The sequence below is a fragment of the Ammodytes marinus genome (genome assembly GCF_949987685.1).
Source record: "Ammodytes marinus genome assembly, chromosome: 16".
NCBI classification, from domain to species: domain Eukaryota; kingdom Metazoa; phylum Chordata; class Actinopteri; order Uranoscopiformes; family Ammodytidae; genus Ammodytes; species Ammodytes marinus.
Window position 1 is genome coordinate 13,460,329 of NC_137220.1, and position 20,684 is coordinate 13,481,012.

The window sequence follows — 20,684 nt, forward strand, 5'->3', positions numbered from 1 at the left end:
CTCAACTTCTTCACATCTCCACTTCGCCGCTCACATATTTGAACTGAGAAACCATTTTTCTTTTGGAGGAGTTACACCTCATGGAATAATCTAAAGTTTGTGGCAACTTTACATAATTGATTCTTCTTGCTGGGTTTATTAGCCTACTACTCACAGAGTACTGCCTTGTTTCTCTCTCGCAGTGGAAGCGCTCCCGGGACAGGAGAGTTTTCTGGTGTTTAGCTTAGGCAGACTAACTATAATTTTTTTTACCTCTGACTTGTCGGACTTAAAAAAGTGCACATGCGATGTCACGGACTATCAAAAGAAGGAAGAAATGTTTGTGCTTAACTTTTAAGTGTTTTTGAACCAGTTGAGCGACTGGCGACAGGACTCTATAATCAATGTGGTGTCAGCTGGAGGGACGCGGGGTCCGGATCTCACCTAAACGGTATGGCTCTTAAACACGCACGTAGGCGATCACATGGCTCATTTAAATAGTGTTGTATTATCTTAGAATGTGTATGAATTCATATGTATCGATTTATTGACGTATTCAGTAACTTAGATGCACTACTAGTTGCATAATGTGTGAACAACCCCTTGTGTAATTAGGCCAGTTTATCAAACTTATATTGATTCTGAAGTTTATATAGGCCCATTTATTATTTTATATGTAGGCCTATTTATTTATTCATCAGTCAGCTATTAACTCACATGCATGCTATCAGACACAACCACCAACATTTTCTTTATATTTGGAATACATTGTAATGTTTCACCCTTGTCATAATATAGCCTATAGATTTTCTTTTTAAGAAGACCAAAAAAAAAGTTCTTGCACAAGATCCAGCCAGAGCTACTTCACCTTTTATCTTCCTTGGCAGTGCTGCAAGCCAATTTAGTTTTTGTTTTCCCTGGCAGTCAGTCAGGTGAGGTGAGTGCTACCGAGTCACAATACAAACCCGCAGGTAGATCCCACACACACAGCAGGCTATGATATCAAACATACCTGCAGCTGATGCCTTAATCCGATATTGTCAGAATCAGAGCATGCGGTTTGAAAATACTCAGTGGGAGGTATTCTGTAATTGCAAGTGAAATACTCACTCCATCTTGTATGGAATCAAATTTCACTTGTTAAATGTCAGGTAAACTTTGAAAGGGTGAAGACATTTGCCCTGTATGTAGCTCCATTTAGAAGTTACGTCACAGAAAGGACAGTCATTAAGATACACAGACAGGACCCCCAAAAATATACATTCAATAACTTTACAACAACATGAGACAACATGGATAGGGGTGTCACCAGTGTCATCTTGTGTGTGTGTGTGTGTGTGTGTGTGTGTGTGTGTGTGTGTGTGTGTGTGTGTGTGTGTGTGTGTGTGTGTGTGTGTGTGTGTGTGTGTGTGTGTGTGTGTGTGTGTGTGTGTGTGTGTGTGTGTGTGTGTGTGTGTGTGTGTGTGTGTGTGTGTGTGTGTGTGTGTGTGTGTGTGTGTGTGTGAGAGAGAGAGAGAGAGAGAGAGAGAGAAAGAGAAAGAGAGCGAGAGATAGTAAAGACCTGATTGTGGTTTTAGAAAGATGTCAACACATACTTATGAGGAGGAGGCTGGATCTCCGCAGGCTGAGCGTGGTATGAAATAATCACAGACCTGGAATTAATGGGTTGTTTGCACAGTAGGACGGCAAGGCATTGTAAATGAGTACATAAGAGGCCAATGCTTTTATTCCTCTCAACTCTAACAATAACCCTACAGAGAGAGAGACAGTACAAACATTTACATGCGTGTGTTTTCCATGTCAGAGCTTGTCCTGTTGTCCCTGTTTCTAATGGAAATGTTTTTCAGACAGTTTACGCTGAACTGGGGCTTCACAATTATTTTCTAAAATGTGATTTTTCTGCTTTAGAATTGAGATAATGATTTTTTCATAAGAATACTTTTCCAACTTAACATTTATTGCACTCTTAGACACTGAAAACAAAACATTTAACTTCTAGACTTCAACTGCATCATTTAAAAAATGATATAAAAGACAACTGCCTGCACTACATTTTTGTTTTGAGACCAACTAAAACTCTTACATCTTTAGGAAAACTTCCTTCATTTGAGCCAAGTATTTATCTTTTGTTGAGCTAACTTATTTTGCACATGTTATGAAAATGTTTCTTTACTATATACCAACTAAATTTTGAGTTCTACATACTACGAATTTCAAACAATTACAGTTGTTCCAACTAATTCCCTATCATACAGTTCACAAACAAAACCAAAATGTTTATTCAAACATTAAACAGTGTTAAAACTTTATGAAAAACTTTATGAACAAAAATAACAAGTTGGAACAACTTTTACTTTCTGGAATACTTAGTATGTAGAACTCAGAATTTGAAGCTATGTTTGATAAGTTATCTTAACAAAAGATAATGTCTTGGCTCAAATTGAGGCAGTTTTCCTTAAATTTAAGAGTTTAATTTGGCCTCAAAACTAAAAAAAATCTGATGAGTTGCCTTGAAAGTTTGAGTTGTTCTAACTTTTAGAATTTTTACAGATTATGAATCAAGATCATGGTATTATTTACTATTAATCATGCAGCTTTAGTCAGAAGAAACTGACGTGGAACCTGCTGACGGATGTGATGCAAGTTCCAAACCCATGTCAATACACTGGCCTCCAAACATCTCTTTAGGTTACAGGACTTCAAAGAGGACGGATTAGGAAGGGGTTCGGTCCCGGTCCTGACACTAACACTATGTGCATTATCTCTCCCTCGGATGGGACGTGTCCAACTAGAGTAGAAGGAATTACTTTGTTAACAGGTTAATAGCACAGTAGTGGTTGCCAGGTGTGGCATCTGTGTCCCGGGGCAGCGTCCTGCAGCTAGAGGCCCTCTGCACTAATTCCTTACTGATTCCTCTTTTATTTTCGGACTCATTGGGATTACACACTGGTGGTTCACACTAGGTAGAAGCCAGACCAATTTGCCAGGTGCCTAATGTTATATAAGAAACCATTTTATTATTTTTGCTGTTTTTCTTTATGCATTTTGTGTCTCAGAAAAAAGCCTTTGTAGTAGCTGCATGCACAACAACAATGTGGGTTTATTCATGTTGTTTATGAATTTTGAAAGTGGCTTCAAAGAATCATTAAGTTTTTAGACCTGCGACAAGTCATTTACTGTAATCAATTAGTAGGTCGACAGAAAATCAAATATTTTGATTGCTAAAATTATTTTTCTGCAGAAAATTTGTCTTATTTTCAAGCTTCTCAGATGTTAGAATGTGCTGCTTTACTTAAATAATAGTAGCAAGTGTGATTTATTTCCGGTTTTAGGCAATTGGTTGAACACAGCAATACATTTTTACGACATTTCCTCCTCACACATTATACAAAAATGTAGCTCAAGGCGCTTTACACGAAGGAGAAATAAGAAAGAAAGGAAAATTATTAAAAAGGAAACGAGTTTGATCAGTAATATTAGTCAAAACTATAGAAAAATACAACCAGTAACAGTTGTATAACAACAAACTAAGTTTTAGAGGGAGGGGAGATGTTGCATGCTAACAGACTAGTTGAAAACAAAGTGGAATGATCTGTTTCAAGCAGTCACTTAAATATGTCTCTGAGGCCGTCCCTGTTGGGGAATGTAAAGTATTGCACAGTTAAAGGATGCGGCCCCCGGGTTTGTCATGACTTTGTATTTTTCGAACATGTAACAAATAATGTGCAAGACTGAAGGATCTGATTTAACACGAACGCACATTAAACAACTGGCAAGGCTTCTCAGCTGTTCAAGTAACATAGGATTTTGAAATCAATGCTACAAGATACAGGGTGCCTCTATTGTGAGACCTTGCACTTGGTTTCATAGTTTAGTTAGTTTATTCACAGCTTTCTCCTTGATGACGTGGTGTCTGTGTGTGTGTGTGTGTGTGTGTGTGTGTGTGTGTGTCTGTCTGTCTGTCTGTTCATTTAGGCCCTTTCCTGTGGTTGTAGGGTATTCTTTCTGTGATCATTTGGAAGAATTTAAGGCTACGGAGATTAGGATTAACATAAGTGTGTGGTGTTGAGTGGGGGTTTATGAACTAAGTGAGGTTTTTGATTTGGAGAGAGTGGCCTTTTCTTCTATACTTTCTTTGTGTGTGTGTGTGTGTGTGTGTGCGTGTGCGTTTATGCGCCGGTCTTGGATCCAGAGTGCTTGGGTCTGGTCCAGGGGGCGGAAGAGGAACGTCGCGGTCCTTGTGTAGCGTTGCAGGGAGCGTAAATGATGCGTGTCATTGTAGCAAATGGAGCATGGTGATGAAGTGCTGCTGCTGTGGCTGCTGTTTTACAAAGAAACCACTTAGAGAGTGTGTGTGCCTGCCTGCCTCTGTGTGGTTTCCGAGTGCCATAAGAAAGCCCCCAAAGTGTAGCTCTTCTACAGCCAAACAAAAAATACTCCAGATTTTACCTACAGTCAAGTGCGAAAGTTTGTGAACCCCTTGAACATTTTGGAATTTTATTTATTGTAACCATCATTAATTCATTTTTATCAATACCAGTATTTTTTATATGAAATAACAGATGTTTGTTTATCAATTCAACATTTTTCTTTTCCAGAAATCAATTGTTAAAACAGATAAAACAAATTATTTGACGAATGTTGTATGTGCAAAAGTTTGTGAACCCTGAGCTGCATTGCTTAAATGGAGCAGGTAAACACAATCAGATGGGCCAAATTGAGTCATGAAATGGACCAATGTAGTGAGAGATCTTTAGGGAAGAAATTGGGCGGCACTAGATACAACAGAGATAAAACCAGGTCAGTTTAGGCTCACCAAAGTGAACCCATACAGGTCAGACATGCTAAAAGGGGAAACAATCTCAGAGGATCTCAGGAATAGAGTTGTGATGCTGCACATTTGTCTGGGGACAGCTATAAATTATTTAAAAAAAAGTTTGAGCTCCATCGGTCCACCGTGAGGCAAATCATCTACAAATGAAGAGCTTTAAGAGTGACTGAACATCTGCCTAGAAGTGGACTTCCTTCAAAAATATCCACAAGCGCCACAAGATAAGTGATTTTTCAGTTAAAAGCCAACCCAAACATTACATCTGGTGATTTGCAGACCTCTCTTGCAGCATCTGGGACAGATGTGCATGGTTCCACAATAAGAAGAAAACTCAGTCAACATGGCTTTCATGGGATGGTTGCTGAAGAAGCCTCTGCTCTCAAAAAAGAACAAAACTGCTTGTCACAACTTTGCCAGAGAGCACCTGGAGATACCTGAAGTCTTATTCTGTGGACAGATTAGTCAAAAATTGAACTGTTTGGTCATAACCAAAACTGCCATGTTTGGGCAAAAACGCAATTCTGCCTACCACCTAGAGAACCTTCTCCCAAGTGAATAATGGTGGTTTCAAATTGTCTGCAAATCTCCAGGTGTAATGTTTGGGTTGGCTTTTACCTGAAAAATCACTTTTCTTGGTTTTATCTCTGTTTTATCTAGTGCCGCCCAATTTCTTTCCTAAAGATCTCTCATTACATTGGTCTATTTCATCAACCAATTTGGCCAACCTGATTGTGTTTACCTTGCTCGATTTAAGCAATGCAGCTCAGGGTTCACAAACTTTTGCACATACAACATTCGTCAAATAATTTGTTTTATCTGTTTTAACAATTGATTTCTGGAAAATAAAAATGTTGAATTGATAAACAAACATCTGTTATTTCATATATAAAATACTGGTATTGATAAAAATGAATTAATAATGGTTAAAATAAATAAAATTCCAAAAGGCTCAAGGGGTTCACAAACTTTCGCACTTGACTGTATATACAGTCATATGAAAAAGTTTGGGAACCCCTCTCAGCCGGCAACATTGCACTGATTTGTTGAACCATGTACAGATACACAATCTGCAGCCAGATGTTCTTGCAGGTCTTTGGAGGTGATCTTTGGGTTGTGTGCAACCATTCTCACAATCCGCCGCATATGCCGCTCTTGTACTTTTCTTGGTCTGCTAGACCTGGGTTTAACTGCAACTGTGCCTGTGTCCTTCCATTCCCTGACAACGTTCCTTACAGTAGAAATTGACAATTGAAACCTTTGGGAAAGCTTCTTGTAGCCTTCCCCTAAACCATGATAATGAATAATCTTTGTTTTTAAGATATTTTGGGAGCAGTTTTGATGGTCCCATTCTGTCTCACTTCAGCAGAGAGTCAAAGAGAAGTGCAACTTGCATTTAGGCACCTAAAATACATTTTCTCATGATTAAACAGACATTTCTATGAGGTTCAAGGCTTAACAACATAATCCAACCAACTTTGTGTTTAAATTCATCAGTTTTACATGCTGTTACAGGCATTAAAATCAACAAAACCACAAGGGTACCCATATTTTTGCACAGCCAGTTTTTCACATTTTATTTTATTTCACACAACCAAATACTGCTTTTCAAAAAATCTTTGTTTGGAAAACATCCCAGTAGTTAGCTGTTCCTGGTAAATTAAAGACATACCACTTTTATCTTTTTTTTGTGAAAGCAGAGTCAATTATAATGCCGGCTGAGAGGGGTTCCCAAACTTTTTCATATGACTGTATATTGACCCTTCTCCACTGTTGGCTAATTTGAAATGATCCTCCTGTCCTATTAGAGTCACCAGTCTGTGTTCCTCCTTTGCTGCAAGTACTTGTTTTCAATGTGCAGTGTGTAGAAGGTATTGGTGTTTGAATATAATATCCATAAATATGTTTTTGTTACTGTATAAAAGTTGTTTCTTTAATAATCTTAGAATTAGCTTTTTATATCTACATAGGAGCGTGGCACTGAGGCCGCCATGTTGCGTCGCCATGTTTCTCGATAGCACAGAACTGAGAAACTAATCAGCTTTACACGTTTTTATACATAGTGAGCGTGTTGGGGAAATGCACCTGAAGACGAAGCAGGGGTACTTTAGAATAAATAACTAAATACCTTTTCACCTCATCACTTGATATTGTGGAAAGACTTGAGGCAGTGGTGGATGATGCCATGCCATCTTTACTATATAGCTTCTTGTCCTTGAAGGCCACCATATAGCTAGTAAATTCTCAGAACTGGAGGGGTTAGCAACGGAGCGTTGCAATCTAGAACCTTCACCACGCGATGAGGCCTAAATATACAGATATAACATCTTGTACCTTTTTAAATAGGTTAATTGCCAAGAAGTCTCACACAACCTTTCATAAACAAATAACATTGTCGGAAAAAATGAAAGCCAGGTTTACCGTAATTATATTATACGAAACACCTGGGTTTTTTGGCAGGCACGCCACATCGATCAGTAGCCAGCGATGACAGGAAGCTCAATTCAGTTTGAAGTGTTTCATTTGCAGCGGCGTGCTAAGCTAAGCACTTTGAGTGCCCTTGGTGACTGTGTGAGTGATGCGATATGTTGACCGAACCCCAGTGGCTGCATTGTGTCCAAGGTGTGGCCCTGCTGAGAATATGTCTTGTGACTGAAAGGGATTTTTTTGTTCTGTCAATCATTCACGTGTTTGTCGGCACCCACTCAAAGATGGTGGCCGATTGATGCATCCATTCACATGCCGAGCAACGCAAGCACGCAACGGGCAAACAAACATCCACTTTGTCACTCTTTCTGTTTTTTTACTGTTGCCCCGTGATAGAGAGAGAGAGAGAGAGAGAGAGAGAGAGTGTGTGTGTGTGTGTGTGTGTGTGTGTGTGTGTGTGTGTGTGTGTGTGTGTTTCTTCTCTTGGCCCGCCAGTAAAGCTGCATCTCTGACATTCTCATCATTCCACCTATTTTAACTTTTTCCAAGTGACCTCCTCCCTCCTTTCAAACTAATGACGGAGCGGATGTTCCTATAATGGTAGTAGGCAGATGAAAGGCACTAAATGCCACATGGATGGGTGACTGGAATATTTTCCAAATTAGTCACAGGTGAAATTTAGAAATATACAAATGAATCACTTCCATTTGAGTCATGTTTTGGATTTTTTGTTTCGTCAGACACTATTGTTCCTTATGTCTGCATTTCAGAAAGTGTTTACATTTGGCTTTAACCAAGGGAGTGTTATATTTGACTTTTGAACAGTTTTGTCGGTTAACAGTTATCATAATGACTTTCAATCACGCATCACCATTTAACATACAGTAGCATTAGATTCAATAAATAAAAAAACAAAGGATCAGTTTGATTTAGGTAAAAATACATAAAAATGAACTGCAATTCTTCAATTATTTAATTACTTAAAGAACATTTAATATACAAGGGCTCCAATTACAATTATTTTCAATATACTCCAGATTAACATGCTGATTATTTCTTAAATAAATCTATTAATTGTTCTGTTTATAAACTTTAAAGAAAACTGTCAAAAATGTACATCTCATCTCCATTTCTTGTCTTTAAATGTCAGAAAAAATGTGTCAGAAAAAAAGGACTATAATACAAGACAAGAAAAATCTGAACAATTTAGAAGCTGGAAGTGTATTTTTCCTTTTAAAAAAATTCTTAAATTATTAACCGATTTTCGGCATTATTTTGAGACTGTAAATGTTCTGTAGTATTTATCTCACGTTTTTGCTACACAAAATCAACTACTAATTATTTTGTTATTACAAGCTGCACAAAGTTTAAATAATGGCAGTTATGGCGTGCAGGCTGTTTACAATAGCGACCATTGTACTATAAGTAAACTCAGCCAATTCCAGTCAACAGATATATTATATCATGTTCAGGCATCACAAATTCACCCAGTCTGATCAGGTAGAATACCTGAGGTTTACCTCAGCATCAATGGCAGCTTATTAGGGGGCCAAGCCCGAGAAGGGCCTGGGACCGCGTTTTGCAGAGCAACGCGGTTCCATAGCCCTGCTGGGCAGGGAACCCTATTGTTCTTGTAGGGATTATTCCTATTCCTTACGTAAAAGTGGTGCTGCAGCCCAAACCATAAATGGTTGAGACATGCCACTTGCATGACTACATCCAGGTCCATGCCTGGTACGCAGACAAAAAAATTCAGACATGCCGACCACTAGGTGGCGCTACAAAAAAAGGAAAACGTGTATAACTTCCTCACCGAATGTCCGACAGTCAAAAACTTTATATCCACAGATGCATCTTTTGAGATAGGCCACGCCCATTTGCGTATATATAAATTTTTCGCTACGTCGCAAAAACTGTGTCAGTCACCAAAACATACTCCTCCTACAGTTTTTGCCCGATTTGGACGAAACCAAAAGCATTATGCTCTACCGACTCCCACGAGCAAAAGTTGGTCAAATAATTTTTCTACGACCATCGGAAGACCAAACGCTAGCGCTTTAAAGATTCGATTTTTCGATATGGAACATTTCTTCTTCTTTTTATTTAAAATGGTGCTGCAGCCCAAACCGTAAAGGGCTGGGACATGCCACTTGCATGACTAGATCCAGGTCCGTGCCTGGTACACAGACGAAAAAATTCAGACATCCCGGCCACTAGGTGGCGCTACAACAACGGAAAACGTGTTTGAGGCTATAACTCCCACACAGAACGTCCGACAGTCAAAAACTTTATATCCACAGATGCCCACAAGTCAGCTGCATCTTTTGAGATAGGCCACGCCCAGGGGCGCCTTAATGCACGGGCTTACCTGGGCTGAAGCCCCAGGGCCTACGAAGATTAGGGGCCTCTCAAAAAAAAAAATTTTTTTTTTTTTTTTTTTTTGCTGTCTCAATATAGGCCCCTGATCTAAAAAGGCCCCGAATATTGTCATTTAAAACAATAAATTATTGACTGGCTCATAATAGGCCCCTAATCTTCGTAGGGGGGGCGGGCGTACGGAGAATAGGGGCCTATCATGAACCAGTAAAGAAAAAGGAAAAAAAAATCTCATTATTTTTTGGCCTATGAAGATCAGGGGGCCTATCATTCACCAGTACATTTTTGTTATTTTTGTTTAAATAACATTGTTCGGGGCAACGCAGATCAAGGGCCTATATTGAGTTGAGCCATTAAAAACAAAACGAAGAATTCAAAGAGAGAAGTAGCTTTGGGATAAGGGATTATTTTTAAAAAAATGGAATGCTGAATGACTGGATTTTTTAAACCTGAATATTTTTGTTTCTGCTTTTTGGTATTTCTGTGTCTCCAAATTATTCCAGAAAATAGCTCACATAGGACACAGTTGATTTAGCCTTAGTTTTCTTCTCAAAGTGCACCAGATTGATGCATTTTACTTTAAAAAGGTTAACATTTTTCTTCCGGGGGAGCATGCCCCCGGACCCCCCTAAAAGGTCCTGGGACCCCACGGCTGTCTCCTTAATAACTTGGAAAAACACTGTAACCAACCATGTGTGTTTGGTTATTAAAAGTCATTAGACCAGGAGGGGGTTATTTGCATGTTACCTTAAGTGATTTTGTATTTCATCAATAGAGATATTGTGGTGTAGACAAACATGGCTTTAACGCATCTGTATTGTAAGACCGCCGCCCGGGGGGCCTACGAAACCTCTCAGCCCCAGGGCCTAGTGGCAGGTAAAGGCAGCCCTGGCCACGCCCATTTGCGATAGGATAGATTTTTTGCTACGTCGCAAAAACTGTGTCAGTCACCAAAACATACTCCTACAGTTTTCGCCCGATTTGGACGAAACCAAAAGCATTATGCTCTAATGACTCCCACGAGCAAAAGTTGGTCAAATAATTTTTCTACGACCATCGGAAGACCAAACGGTAGCGCTTTAAAGATTCGCCGATTAGCTTCCTTGTAATACCTTGTACGTAAGTGATCATAAATCCAAAACTATACATCGTATCAAGACAATATTTTAGAAATATGTTCGTACTGTCCTAATGAACATCCTCAAAAAAAAATGGAAAATTTCGCCAAAAGGGGGCGCCAAAAACACAAAAAGTATACATCTCCTTATCCACTTGAGCATCTTTCTCTGCAATTTTTTTGCCTTTTGGTCTATAACTCCCAAACCGAACATCCCACATTCAACAACTTGACATCCACTTGTTCGGTACATTGAGCTGCATCTTTCCATCTAACATAGTTTTGCGAATGTCATCCATAGGGGGCGCCAAAACCACAAAAAGCAAAGAAAACGCGTGTGGGGCTATAACTCCCACACCAAACATCACACATTCAAAAACTTGACATCCACTTGTTCGGTACATTGAGCTGCATCTTTCTATATGACACAGTTTTGCGAATGTCATCCAAAGGGGGCACCAAAACCACAAAAAGCAAAGAAAACGCGTTTGGGGCTATAACTCCCACACCGAACATCGCACATTCAAAAACTTTACATCTCCGGATTCCGTGAAGCGAGGGGCCGGCGCCGCGGACGACGACGCCCGATCCCGAGTCGCGTGGGAGGCTTGGCCCCCGTTCACAACTGCTTGCAGTTCTAGTTCTAATTTGTCTGTGCAGGTAGGCTTAGAGTAAATCATGTTTGTCTCCCCATATTTGAAGAGATTCACAAAGCAGTCCTTGAAAAAGTTGGAACACAAATTTAGAAGGAATCATGCCCTTAAAAGCTGAAAGAAAGGGCTTGTTTTCTCGGGTTGCAGAAGTCTTTTTAATCCATTCCTTTGGCTGTAAAGTTTTTGACTTGCCTACACATACACTGTAAAAATGAAAGAAAATTTTCAATGCAACTTTCTTCACTAGATATTTGAGTTTTGAGGCTAACTAAAATTGTAGAACTGTCTGAAATAAAGGAAAAATAAGTTGGCACAACTTTTACTTTTTGTATTTCTTTGTTTTTCTCACTCAAAACTTAAAGGTACATTACATATGAATGATAAGTTATCTCAACAAAATAATAGTTAGTTGGCTCAAATGTAGGCAGTTTTCCTTTAAACGTAAGAGTTTTACTTGGCCTCAAAATCTAGTAAAAACAGTTTCCTGGAATATTTGAATTTTCTTAACTTTATCAGTTTTACAGTGTTTTAGGGTGTCAGAGTCTCCAATCTACAACGTTTTGTCACTAAATTCTCGTCTTCCCTTATGGAGAAGCAGACGGCGATCCTGCTGTACTTAGTCCTATTTTTCCACGAGTTCTGCCAAGATTTTAAAGCCGTACCTCAGCGCTTAAATCACAGGGTCATAAAGCTGCGGGGCCACCAGTAAAACCTCTCATTTTACATTTAAAATTGCGGTATTTAGATTAACTGTAGAAGCCACAAGTGTATTGTTTGAAATAAAGCTGTCTCTTTTTTTTCTTCTCTGTTTTTATCCACAAGCTGATACGTCTTGGGAGTGATGCACTGGCTTCCCCTGGTTGCCATGGTGATTGCCTCGGCCCTGCCCTTCCCTCACAACCCTGCTGTGTCCAGGATTGCTGCCACGACGACCGCCGAGCCTGGCCTTGACAACCGCAGAGAGCCCAGTCATGACCCGCCTTCGACTCGCCTACAACTCTACAACGGTTTCCACGGAAATGCCTCACAAACGGACAACAACATGGCCGCTGCTGTTCTTCGCCAACACACAGATACACAAAACAGAAAGGATTATTTGAAATCCTTCGCGGATGAAAATACTTCCACGTTGAAAGTGGATAATCGAGGAACTTACCGATCACATAGCACCTCAGGCAGCGATGGCAGGAGCAGCACTAGTTTGGACGTTCCAACAGAAGGGGGAGCGCTCAGGAACGAGGATATTTCTAAGGATAATTCTCTACAAAAGGACTACAAAGCTGATAGCAGCAAACTGCAAGATCACTCCAGTTTCGTGGAGTTTTCCAAGAAGAACAATCTTCAGGACTCGACAGAAAAACTGCTGCAGGTTTCCACCCCGAGTGTTGTGAGTCCTGCTGCTAATCTAAAAGCTCAAAGAGGACCACAACCAACCGTCCCCTCGGAAAAGGGAAAGCTTGGAGAGGTGAAGTCTACAACCGAGACCGGGGCTGGAAAAGGTCCTACCGCGGAGAGCTTGAACCTGGAAGCAGAGCTTGGTTTGGGGCCTGGGCTAGATGGTAGCTTAGGAGGAGACGAGATGTTCCTGGACGCACATCCTCGAGTTTTGTTCTCGCCTTCCCAGTTGCCTCCAGAGCGCCCCCCTTTGCTGCTTATGTTGGAGAGCGGCCTATTGGAGGAGGGGGACCGGGACATAGAGGAACGGGAGGATTCGGACGGACAAATCGAGGGTCACGGGGACTGGGCTACCGACCGGAGAACGACCCCCAATTGGGGTGAGGTCCAGGCCCGACCCGTCAAAAGGGACAAACGCTCGCACTTGGTCGATAAACGCAGAGGGGAGAAGTCGGTGTGCGAGTCGGAAAGCGATTGGGTCACAAACAAGACCACTGCCATTGACTCTTATGGTAAAATCGTCACCATTTTGCAGGAGATTCAGACGCAGACGGGACCCCTCAAGCAGTACTTCTACGAAACGCGCTGCCGCAGAGCAGAGCAGCCGAGCAGGTCCAGGAACGGCTCAGGTGCGAGATCTATCGTCGGAACGGGCGTCGCCGGGGCCGGTTGCCTGGGCGTGGATAAAAAACAGTGGTTGAGCGAGTGTAAAGCAAAGCAGTCGTACGTGCGAGCGCTCACCAAAGACGCAAACAACCGAACCGGGTGGAGGTGGATTCGGATTGACTCATCCTGCGTGTGTGTACTGCTGTCAAGAACCAATCAGGTGGTGGCGCCTGTGGGGAGAGAGATCCTAACGAGGAAAGGGAGAGGCTAAGAGAGATAGAGAGAGAGAGAGAGAGAGAGAGAGAGAGAGATGGCAAGAAGTAGAGAAGTGACACAGACCAAATCAGCTGGGTCATCCTTTGTCCGTTTACACTGCTTCCTTAAAGCATGATAGATTTGGGTATTTCTGTTGTGATCCAGTTTTGCAGATCTCACTCTCTCTATCGCTATCTTTTCCATCCACCAAGACCCCAAAAGACTTTTGAAAAAAACAAGAAGACCTCAATATTAGATCTTAGGGAAAAATGTTCTTATATTTAGAGATTTTACATTGAAAAGTACTGTTTTTGTATGATTTATCTTTCATAATCTAAGTTATTTTTTTGATTAGTATGTAAGCATGTGTATGTCTTTGATATTAATATATTCCTTTATATATGTGACACCAGTATACCTTTATGTATGAAGCTATGTATATCTGTGTGTATTTATAGAAGATGTCTTCATGGTCTCTCCAGTGTCTGATGATAATTCCAGCCTTTGGTTCGCTCAGGTTGTGAGAGGAAGGAGCGCCACCTACTGAGGCCCCATTTTTACTGCCCCAGACTGGCCCTATATGAATTACTATGAATATTGTTACAGTGCTTTAAGCGACTGCATAGAGATTGGATAGACAAAATACTACAGCATGGGCACACATACAGTACGCATGAATTCACTCAGGCTGACGATTTGACAGTTTTAGTGGCATCTGCGTCTGAAAATTTGTGCAATGTGGTTAAAACCATGTGGTTTGTAAATGATGTGACACCATAAACTAAACTTATTTTAACATCTGCTGGTTTGTTCAGTTTGCCTGCCAATTGTGGTAATAAAGAATCTTTGTACTCAGCAAATTATTTTCATGGGTGGACATTTTGGAAAGAGATTACATATTCAAAATACACTGGGATTGATTTGGAAATGAAAAGTTATTTAAAATAGTACATTTCAAGTATGTTACTGCTGGAACTACTACTGCAGTCATAGGTAGAATAAGTTTTCATTACTGTTACTGTAAACGTAGCCAAACTATAATTTAAAAAGCAAAACAAATAAAAGCTACGCATATTTTTTGAATAAAATCAGGCTCTGCAGAGTCATTGATGGTAAATAAATATATAGGAGAATAAAGACAATGTTTACCTCATAAATGAGATGTAGGAGAAATATGGAGAAGCGATACATTGAAATATTAAGTATCTGTAGTTACATGCACAGGTAAAAAAAAAATCAAAGGGAAAAGAAAAGTTGAGAAAGTTTGTGATGATCAGCAGTTCCACCTGGATTGCTTTATTATTGTAATTTTTTTTTTCATCACCATTATCATCATCATTATTGTTTATTTTCCAGATGATATTTTCAATTTGTATTACTATCACTTTATTCACTGAAATCTGTTAAATCATTGCACAATTTGTTCTCAAAATGTACACATACAGTTGCGTATTTGAATGACCATTTTTTCAGTGTTTTCATATTTTACTTTTTAAAACTAGTTCAAATAAAGTCAAGATAAGGAACAGAACATGTACATTTATCCAATACATACCTAAAGAAAATAAATAGATATCGTAAAAAATAAAAAATACAACTGAAAAAAATACACACATTTTACAAATTGATCCCCAGGCTCCCGACCCCTGTAGGTTTATCATACAGATATATATATATATATTTCTTAATTTTTTAAAGACACCTCATATCATCCTCACCACCAAAAAAAATGTTTTTAGGTCATTGTCATTGTTTGTTTGACATGCATCGTAAACACAGAGGCTAAAGGTTTAGTTTCCAGGGCTTCCTCGGGCTGGCCCCCCTCTCTCTGATCTCACCCCCGTCCCATAGAGAGCTCTTGTATTTCGGTTATGGCTTGTGTGTGTGTGTGCGCAGTAAAATAACCAGCTACCGAGTCGCTGTTTTGTCTCCCTACCACCTCTCCCATCATCAGGATTACCCAAAGACCCTGAGCTGATGATTACACGTCACTTAAACCGCACCACGACATCGTAGAGGGCTAGCGAGGAATATCAGTTGTTGTGACACCTTCTTGAATATATATACTGTATGTTACACTTTCGTACCACTTTCTGCGAAGACATACTTTACAAAAATGTGAACAATTTGTAATTAATTGCATTTTCATGTCGAATGTAAACTATAGTTGCAGGACAGTAATGAGATACTGTCATATAAGTAAGTAAAAGTAAGTTTAAGGTCACAAGGTGGGTAAAAATCCATTTTCTCTCTTCTGAATTTGTCATGTCTTTTTTTAGCTAGCTCTTTAATTTATTAGGAAAAAAAACATTTATGAAATATGGCATTACAAGGGTTACAGTTTTGTTATTTTTACAGGCCAGTAATAATATACTGTGGTATGTAAAGTAACATTTAGGTCACAATGTGGTGAAAAAAACAGTTTGTTCTTCTGAATTACTTGCTGTGTATTTAATTAATTGGGGAAAAAATAAACTTTATAAACATTTTAAAGTCTGGAAGAACCCATTATTAATGACTAAAATTGGATTTTAGATGACCGATCTAATAGCTCATTATTAAGCTAGAAAACATGTTTTTCTTTGTTTTTTGTTTTTTACATCAAGTGCCTTATACTAAGCTACCAAGTCTACACTTCTAAATGTCAATCAGATGTTGATAATTTATTGACAATAACTTTTTCCCAGAAGAAAAATGCATGTTTGAATTATGCTTAGTGAGTTCCTCCTAAATAAGTAAAGAGCCAGAAATAAAGGCAGATTCAACGCAATTTAAATGAACACTTTTAAAACTTGCTAACACAAAACGACTTATTAGTAGCTTTTTAAAGCATTGATGAATTATTTATGAAACGGGTACTCAGTATTAAGCGTTTTAGTATTGTATTTTCAAAACGCAGAGTCACAAGAGACAGATTAGAGGCTGTGAAATATCCAAAAATGCAACATGCATTAGTGTCCTTAGTAGAGAATTCCCTGATGACATCTCTTTGCCATAATGAGGGTAACAGTTTTGGAAAGTACCAAAAAAGATATTGAACAGTATTTTTTTCACAGACTGAGTGACACTGAACTGCGTGTGAAAAAACAGGTGGAACGCCCCTTTAACATCAATATAAAAGCCAAACGTTAAGAGCTTGTAAAGAGTTATGTCTTTACAGAAAGTGGTACCAACACCAACTGTATGGATTTCCTGCCATCAACATCATGAAATAGACTGAACACAATGGCTGTGTGGCCTCTTGTGCCTTTGATCTCTATAATGGGGTCCAGTTGAAAAGAACCAGCTATCAGCTTTCAAGGTGCCAATAGACAAAGCACGAGGAGGATCCCCTTCTGATGTGGTTCGGTAGGAGGTCTAAAATGTGGACGTGTTTTACGACACCACTCCGGCCAATTGGGGACACTCAGACCCCCCTAAAGAGACCACAGGATGGGACAATGGAGCCAAAATGTCCGACACCGGACACCAGTCGCCTAATGATGAGTCGAAAGGACAACAATACCAGTGTCGTTTTAGAGTTATAGCCGTCCATCCTATCTCCTCTCCTTCCTCTTGTTTTTTTAAAATCTATACTTAACAGCGGTGAGGTTTAACTTCTGCCCTGTATTGTATTCTCGTTCTTATAATAAACACCTTTTGTCGAGCAGAAGTCATAAGGCGACAAGTTTAGTAGCTGTTTTCAAACTGTTAACTAGAGAATAAACGGCAGCGAGTGAAGGTAGACAAAATAAGCCCTGATATTGCCAACTCTGCAAACTTGAGTGCAGATTTTCAGATAGGAATGAGAGTAGGAAGAAGGAGGTAAACCTGCTTGACTGGCATTAACTTAACCAACACCGGCGTTGTCCCTTCGTTTGCATCGCGGCCATTAGAGAAAGACCAAAGACAGGATGACAGAAAGAGAGACAGAGAGACAGAGAGAGAGAGAAAAAAACAGCTGATCCCCCATTCAACCTTCCTATTGTAAGTCTGGTCGGAAAATACATTCATACATTCTTCATGTCATTTTCCCCCTTGTACGGTATTCCTTTGCTTCGGTTATTGCAGAATGGTCAGACCGATAGATTTATTTTCTTTTAAAGTTAAATGGATATATTCATTGCTTTTTTCTCCGTGGATGAGCGAGAGGGCCCTCTTAATCCCCGATGATACAGTCAGCGCCCTGAGGAGAGACACAGTATTGTTATTACCACGTCATTACCATTGCCTCCGCAGCCTTAATTCAACTCTTTGCCTAAATCCCCACTAACCACACCCACCACTCAAAAGACCTTAGGGGGTACTGCTATAATCCCATGCAGGATCAAATCAATCCACTACTATAAATCAAAAATAAAACAACAGGCTTTCCAATAAATGTGTTCAGCATACTGTACATTTGCATCTCTTTAAAAAACTAAAATCTAGATGTTGGATAAAGCATATTCATGTCCAAAATTTTAACAGAGCAGATATATGATCTATTTATAAGATAATTGTTTGGCCTTGTTATGCTATATTAGAGAGACAGAGCTGAAATGGTGCAGAGAGGGGAATGACATGCAGAGAACGACCACGGGCCAGATTTGAACCCGTGATCTGAGCCTCTATTGGGGGGGTGGGAGGGGGGGGACTCGAACCACTACACCACGAGCGCCCCCAGATCCAACCTTTTTTCTTTTTATTAGGGCTGTCAAGCGATTAACATTTTTTATCTAATTAATTACAGGCTCTGTGATTAATTAATCTAAATTAATCGCATACTTTTATGACACTTTTGCACCGGGTCAAAGTGCGATTAATCTGCATTAATTTTTTTAATCGCGTACATTTTTCTGTGATTAATTAATCAAAATTAACGCGTTAATTTGACAGCCCTACTTTTTATAAATCAAAACATACAGTAGAGGACTTAAAAAGGCATTTTTGGCTTTTTTTAGGAACATAATGTATCATAGATCAGACAATTACCAACATATGAACAAACCCTTCAGTTATAACCTTCAGAATAATACTAAGAATGATTATGGAAAGTTAAGTTGATGTAAGCGCTTTAGAAGAAGATATATTTCAGGTTCAGAGTATTGACAAAAACTAATTTCACTCATTTAGAAGATGGCCGTTATGAGATAAATAGTGTGAATACTTATAAATACTGATTAGTAACCACTGTTTATAGCAACAATCACCTATTCAGTATATACCTACATTTACAATTTGGACCTTTTATTTAAATACTAGTATGAAAGAAGACATATTATGGGAGAAAAATTCTCCAAAAAAAAAGAACAATATTTTTGCCTGCAGTGTCTCGCCTTAACTAATATGTCAATCAGTTGGTTCTCACCTCAGCCCTTCAACAGGAGTACGTCCTCACTGAGGCAGATTCACCCCGGGCACCAGAGTTGGCTGTTGGGAGAAACACAGACACACACAGACACACACACACACACACACACACAGACACACACACACACACACACACACACACACACACACACACACACACACACACACACACACACACACACACACACACACACACACACACACACAGACAAAGACATTATCGTAACTGCAACGTTTAAAACTGCTCTGACCTTCTAGGCATTCCTATAAAGAAGTGGAATGAGGGATAATAGCCTTCCACTGTACTTTGTAGCGTCTGTTCCTTGTTATTGCCACTTCCACTGCTAAAGGAAACAAGAGAATTCCTTTGCCAAACTAAATTATAATGGCAGAGTCGCATGAAAACAACAAACTACTCCTTTTATGCTGCTCTGTGGTTACAACATTTGCAGCCGCTTATTTAACACATACTATACGCTGGCTGAAAACAAATGTTTTTGTTCAAGGCTCATTTCCATGAAGATGTTAACATATGGTCCATTTATTATCAGAAAGCAGAATAGCTGCACACTGTATATATGAAAAAGTTATGAAAACTCTAACGCTAATGATCTTTTGTTGTTGAGAAAGCTTTCATATGTATGAAAATTATAAATCTAGAGTTCTACAAACTAAGAATTTCAAACTGTAAAAGTTATCTTATTCTCAGTCATACAGATAACTAACAAAACCAGGTCGGTCAAAATGTTGATTCAAACATTAAATTGCGTCAAAACTGTCTGAAAAACTTTATGAAGAAATAATAATAAGTTGGCACAACTTACTTTACAAGTAACATAACATATGAATGATAAGTTATCTCAACAAAAAATAATTAGTTGGCTCAAATGTAGGCAGTTTTCCTTAAAACTGAAAGAGTTTTAGTTGGTTTCAAAACTAAAAAAATCTAGTGAACACAGTAGCCTTGAAAATGTTGAGTACTCCTAACTTTTATCATTTCTACAGTGCACACACCTGATCAGAGCTAGCCCCTTTCAACCTAAGCAACAGCAAAACCTTTTGCCCCTGATTCCTGCCATGCCCTTCGTGTGAGTAATGCCATATAGAGTAACAGGTTCTTCACACATCGTCTAAATTGAGACGCGCCTGGAGGGCTGAGAGGAGCAGCGCCGATGTGAATATGAGAGCTGGAGTGTCAGGGGGTCACGGGCGGGCGCTCACCATCACTCTGAACCTTCCTCAGGGTGACAGAGGGCGTGGAGATGGCTGAGGCACGGAAGTTAGCAGGCAGGGTCTCCGCTGAGTCGGAGGTCACGCCCCGCAGGTCCTTCTCCCTAAACATCTTCCTCCAGGAGGGCGAGCGCGAGAACGTCTTAGTCCCATCCTGTGTGTGAGTGTGGGAACAAAAAGATCACTTAGTCAAACCTGTGTTTTTACATTTTGTTTTTACAAAGGCTGGAGTCAGCAATTCTAGAGAACGCTTGTTGTCAATTTATTTATTTTTTTAAATCAGTGAATATCTCATCACGATCCGCCACCTTTCCGTACTGTGTATGCGCTGAAAAAAATCTAACGTTAATACACAGTTTAGGCTCTGTAAACGGGTGTGTTGTTAGCTATGGTGGCCCCCCCTTTTGGTTACATACACTTTGTTTGTATGCCAGTTTACAGAGCCTAGGCTGTGTTTTAACAGCAGATTTTTCTCCAGAATGGCTGA

General features: G+C 39.7%; 2 protein-coding genes across 2 annotated transcripts in view; one reads left to right on the forward strand and one right to left on the reverse strand.

Annotated features, from left to right (window-relative positions):
• ntf4 (neurotrophin 4) lies at positions 1–14,394 on the forward strand. Its single transcript, XM_080043927.1, has 2 exons — positions 1–430; positions 12,203–14,394. Exon 2 carries the CDS (start codon positions 12,222–12,224, stop codon positions 13,650–13,652), a length of 1,431 nt encoding a protein of 476 aa, XP_079900053.1. The 5' UTR covers positions 1–430; positions 12,203–12,221; the 3' UTR covers positions 13,653–14,394.
• Positions 14,395–18,974: 4,580 nt separating this feature from the next.
• Positions 18,975–20,684, reverse strand: part of ppfia3 (PTPRF interacting protein alpha 3) — a gene marked incomplete at both ends in the record, with an annotated part of 32,022 nt that continues 30,312 nt past the window's right edge. Inside the window, 2 exons of the mRNA XM_080043178.1 lie at positions 18,975–19,027; positions 20,189–20,351. Coding sequence (XP_079899304.1) covers positions 18,975–19,027; positions 20,189–20,351 — 216 coding nt within the window. The remainder of the gene's footprint in view (positions 19,028–20,188; positions 20,352–20,684) is intronic.

Coding starts and splice junctions, on each gene's coding strand:
- ntf4 (XM_080043927.1), top strand. CDS start 12,222: ATGCACTGGCTTCCCCTGGTTGCCATGGTGATTGCCTCGGCCCTGCCC.